The sequence below is a fragment of the Tiliqua scincoides genome, chromosome 3, assembly GCF_035046505.1.
Source record: "Tiliqua scincoides isolate rTilSci1 chromosome 3, rTilSci1.hap2, whole genome shotgun sequence".
Classification (NCBI taxonomy): Eukaryota; Metazoa; Chordata; class Lepidosauria; order Squamata; family Scincidae; genus Tiliqua; species Tiliqua scincoides.
The window spans coordinates 4,115,399-4,119,870 of NC_089823.1; the positions used below are offsets into that span (position 1 = coordinate 4,115,399).

General features: G+C 48.2%; 1 protein-coding gene across 1 annotated transcript; it reads left to right on the forward strand.

Annotated features, from left to right (window-relative positions):
• Positions 1 to 4,079: 4,079 nt before the first annotated feature.
• Positions 4,080 to 4,472, forward strand: LOC136643995 (thyroid hormone-inducible hepatic protein-like). Its single transcript, XM_066619451.1, has one exon. It carries the CDS (start codon positions 4,080 to 4,082, stop codon positions 4,470 to 4,472), a length of 393 nt encoding a protein of 130 aa, XP_066475548.1.

Here is a 4,472-nt window from a genome sequence, read left to right on the forward strand (position 1 = left end):
GTACTGCTGTGGGAAGCAGCACTCTACACATACTCAGAATAACTCAGCTTGAGATGTTAACATTGTTTTGCACAAAAGGCACCCATCACTCCACATTTATGAGACCTGTAATGTCCTCCCTTCCTTTACGGTTTGCTAATCCACATGGCCACCCTTTTATGGTCCTGGTCCTTCAACAGCCTAACACAAGACAGAGGCCGCTTTCTCCCACTGCCATTAAACTCCATGCCAGTAAAACCTTCACCTGTTCAGTTTCAGTGCATAAGGCTGCTCTTAGAAGCATGACAAGGCAGAAGGTTACAACAATCCCCATGCCTCTTAGCACATTTAAAGTGCCTTTCACCAAATTCACAACACTAAAACTGAGTGTTGGGAGAGTTAGGACAGACAAAAGAAAATATTTGTTTACTCAGCGTGTGGTTGGTCTGTGGAACTCCTTGCCACAGGATGTTGTGATGGCATCTGGCCTGGATGCCTTTAAAAGGGGATTGGACAAGTTTCTGGAGGAAAAGTCCATTCCAGGTTACAAGCCATGATGTACATGTGCAACCTCCTGATTTTAAAAATGGGCTATGTCAGATGCAGGGGAGGGCACCAGGATGCAGGTCTCTTGTTATCTGGTGTGCTCCCTGGGGCATTTGGTGGGCCACTGTGAGATACAGGAAGCTGGACTAGATGGGCCATGGCCTGATCCAGTGGGGCTGTTCTTATGTTCTTACCACTGCAGCCTCTCCATCTCTCCCCCAGCTCTCAGCACAGAAGTAAGGACAGGGCTTCCAGAGCAGACGGCATGGTTGCCAGGCTGTCTTGAGTAAGACACCTCTCTGAAGTAAGGCAGCCAATGATGCAATCAGTGCAACCACTGGCTGCTTGTCTTTTTGCCAGGGTTGGTCTCCAGCCAGAATAATTTCCAAAGGCATTAACTGCTGGCAGTGACAGAGGGAGCGCCTGGTCCGGGATCCAGACCTCAATGGGTTCATCGTATTGTATTGATATTCCCCCTTTCTTTTACCTTGGAACCCAAAGCAGCATGCTCAGGGGTCCTGGGGTGTGTGTTGTGTCCTCTTCAGGCACAAACCAAACCTAGGCTGAAATCCTAGACACACTTTTCCAGGAGCAAGCCCCACTGCACACAATGGGCTTTACTTCTGAGCTGACATGCATAGAATTGCTCCACTAGTCCCACTTTGCATCAGTACATGTGCTAGAGACCATGCCCAGAGCCTGTTTTCTCCACTTTTAGACCCCTAAGCTATTATTTTCCCCAGGAGCACAATGCCACCTCCATCGCCACCTGCCTTCCTGCCTGCCCTCTTCCTCTTCCTCAATGGCACCTGCCCCACCTTACACTTGCTGTGCACTGCCTCCAAGAGGAAAGACCAGAAGGCACAGGAGGGAACTGGAACAGAGCAAAACCTGTGTGAATGATTGGCCTGTAGGATCTCCTCAGGGGCCTGAACAACTGAAGGTCCAGGTGAACCATTGGCTAGCAACAGGTTTTCAGATAAAGTGTGTTTTGGTTATTTTCCACCTATCTACGTACTGTATACAGCAGTGGTTCCCAAACCTTTTCGACTGGCTTGCCCTACCGGTCCAATGGCCGTGGGTCCCATTAGGGCTACTATTCTATATCCTGTATAGGATGGTGGATTTTTCTACAGTGTTATGCACTTTTTCCTTACTTCTCCTTCTGTGTGGTTGGGTCAGGACGAAAGCATCCTGGTGTCATGGCTATTGACTGGCTACGTCTGTTGTTAGGCAGCTCACTGGCTGCTAATGTTCGTTAATGGCCAGAAGGTGTTTCTAGTGGGGTCATGTGGATAGAAAACTCTCCCTAAACGTTTGGAATGGGAGAAAACCTCCAGAACTGAAGGAGGTGACCCTATGCAAGTGAAGGAGAAGGGCTGATGTAAGCTGTATGTGTGTGAAGGAAAGGACTTTGGGGAACAGACAAAGAGAACAGCAAGCTGAAGGCATTTTGGGGTGCAAGGCCTATTCCTGGCCTAGGATTGTGATGTGAGGTACCAAGCCTGCTGCCTCATAGGCATACATGCAGTGGCATAGCTAGAGGGGATGCAAAGCACTGAGTTTTGCAGGGAGCCTCACCATGGTGTGCAACAGCCCCTCGCCATCAGAGCCATTCCAGGTGATGGGAGCAAAATGGTGGCGTGCACTGCTTGCTCAAGTGCCTCTTATCAAAGGAGTGCTGGAACTTTAATAAACAAACAGTATTTAAAAAAAAAAATATGTACAATGAATTTTAAAAAGAGAGAAAATGAAAAACTGAGCTGACACTGGGTAGGGGAGGGCAGGCAGGAGAGTGATTCAGGCCCAGAAGAGGGGTGGGGATGCAGCTGAGGGCCCTCTCTCTCATCCTGCACCTCAAAGCCCTAAATAGGTCTACTCGGTTCTGTGCCATCAATTGAGCTGGTGTAGACCTGAGCAGACCCACAGGGCCCAACACCTGTGAAGGGAACTGATGTTCCCTTACCGAGGAGACCTCTGGCTGCCTCCTTGTCTCTGTGAGATACAGAAGTGGCCATTTTGGTGCCACTGAACCGTGGGAAAGGCACTCCAGTTAGGATTGGGCTGCCCCTCTCTGCTTAAGGTTGGGTTGATGTTGAGGAGGGGGAGAAGGAGGAGGAGGAAAACCCTGGGTAGGGAGGACTGGCAGGGCAGAAGCTGGGAGGGTCTTGATCACACTGCATTTTGGGTGCAATCCAGAGATGGACTGGGATGGAAGGAACTGGTGTGGGTGGGTCTGGCATGTTTTGAGAGCCAGGAGGTGAAATTTATTTTGAATGGATGATACCAGGTGGTAGGACAAAGGCCTTCTTAGCTTAAAAACCATTCTGAGCAAACTATTTCAAGGTAAATTAATGCAGTAGACACTGGACAGAGTTAAATCTTTAGCAGTGGTTAATGGGGAGCACTCAGACAAGGACCCTTAGCATGAGATTCGTCAGGATATGTTTGTATTTTCATTGGTGAAATGTGGAAGGGAATGAAGAATTCATGAGCTGACCCAGTGACGTAGCTAGAGGGGCTGCTTGCACGCTGTGGTGAGGCACCCTGAAAAACTTAGTGCTTTGCACCCCCTCTAGCTATGCCACTGAGCTGACCACTCCCACAGCTTCATAATCTTAGGTCATCAGAGAAGGCCTTTTTACAAGTGCCGCCACCAAGAAACAGGGCCTTCTCAGTAGTGGCACCAATGTTATGGAACTCCCTTCCCCTTGACTTGAGAATGGCTCCCTCTCTTGAGACTTTTCAGCGAGGCCTGAAGACCCTTCTGTTTAAACAAGCCTTCTGAGTTCATGGCCTTTATAACATCTTTTCTACATCTTTTAGTATTTTTTACAGGCCTGATTCCTCTATGATCTGCTGCTTTATGCTCTTTTTATCTGACTACTGTTTTTATGGTATCTGTTAATGTGTTTTTAATATGTTGTTTATCTGTTGGTTAAATTATGTTTTTAATCTGTTTTTAACATGTTGTAAGCCGCCCTGGGTCCCTTTTAGGGAGAAGGGGGGATATAAATAAAGTTTATTATAAGCTTTGGGAGAAGACGTTGCTCCATGGAAGTTTCTTCCAGCAAAAACTGGAGCTTTTCTGCTCCAAAGTTTCCCAGTCTTTGGGGTTGCTTTTTTTTTTTGCTCGGAATGGCTTGTTTTCTGCTCAGCACCTGTTCCAATGCACAGAATGACTCATCATGGAATTCCGATCAATGTCATGCCACCATCCAGGGTCAAGCACCAAGACTTAGTCTAGCTCTGGCCTGGGATTATTCCAGCCAGTAAATAATGTCACATTGCTCATCCATGGGAAGTCAACGGACTCTTTGCCAAGGTGCACAAGGATAAGGAATCTGATTTGCTGGAAATGGAGGAGTGCCTTTGGCTTGTGTGGAGCTCATCCCAGTCATGTTCTCTGTGCCTGACTGCCCCCAATCTGGTTGCATATAAATTGCCATCAACTACCTGAGTGCCACCAACAGCTATTGGCCTTTCGTGCATCACTGTTGGGACCTCAAGGAACCAGCAAGCTTCAAGCCCCGAGAAAAGCTCTCCCTGCTGCCATGGAAGGGTACTTCTCTGCTGTCCGCAAAATGGAGCAAACGGTGTTGTTTCCCAGCCTCCTCCAAGGGGTTTCCTTGAAAGAGGGAGATGACCCATCCGAGGCTGACTCCTGTGACAAAGACCTGTACGAATATTACACGCAATTGAAGTCCATCAAGTTGCTGGTGGAGGGTGGCCTAGTGCCTCTCAACGACCGAAAGCCTCACGTGGCCACACAGTTGCAGGAACAGGAGGGCAAAGAGGCTGTGGATCTTGAAGGCTACTTTTACTACCACGTGTCCAGCTTGTACCGTGTACTCACTCTGCTGACCAGAAGAGCCAATGCTGTGACTGTGAAATATAATGAAATTATGGGGCAGATCAACCAAAGTGAAAATTATCTTGGCTGGTGA

Bases quoted from the DNA above. Each gene is read 5' to 3' on its own strand.
- LOC136643995 (XM_066619451.1), top strand. From the start codon at position 4,080: ATGGAAGGGTACTTCTCTGCTGTCCGCAAAATGGAGCAAACGGTGTTG.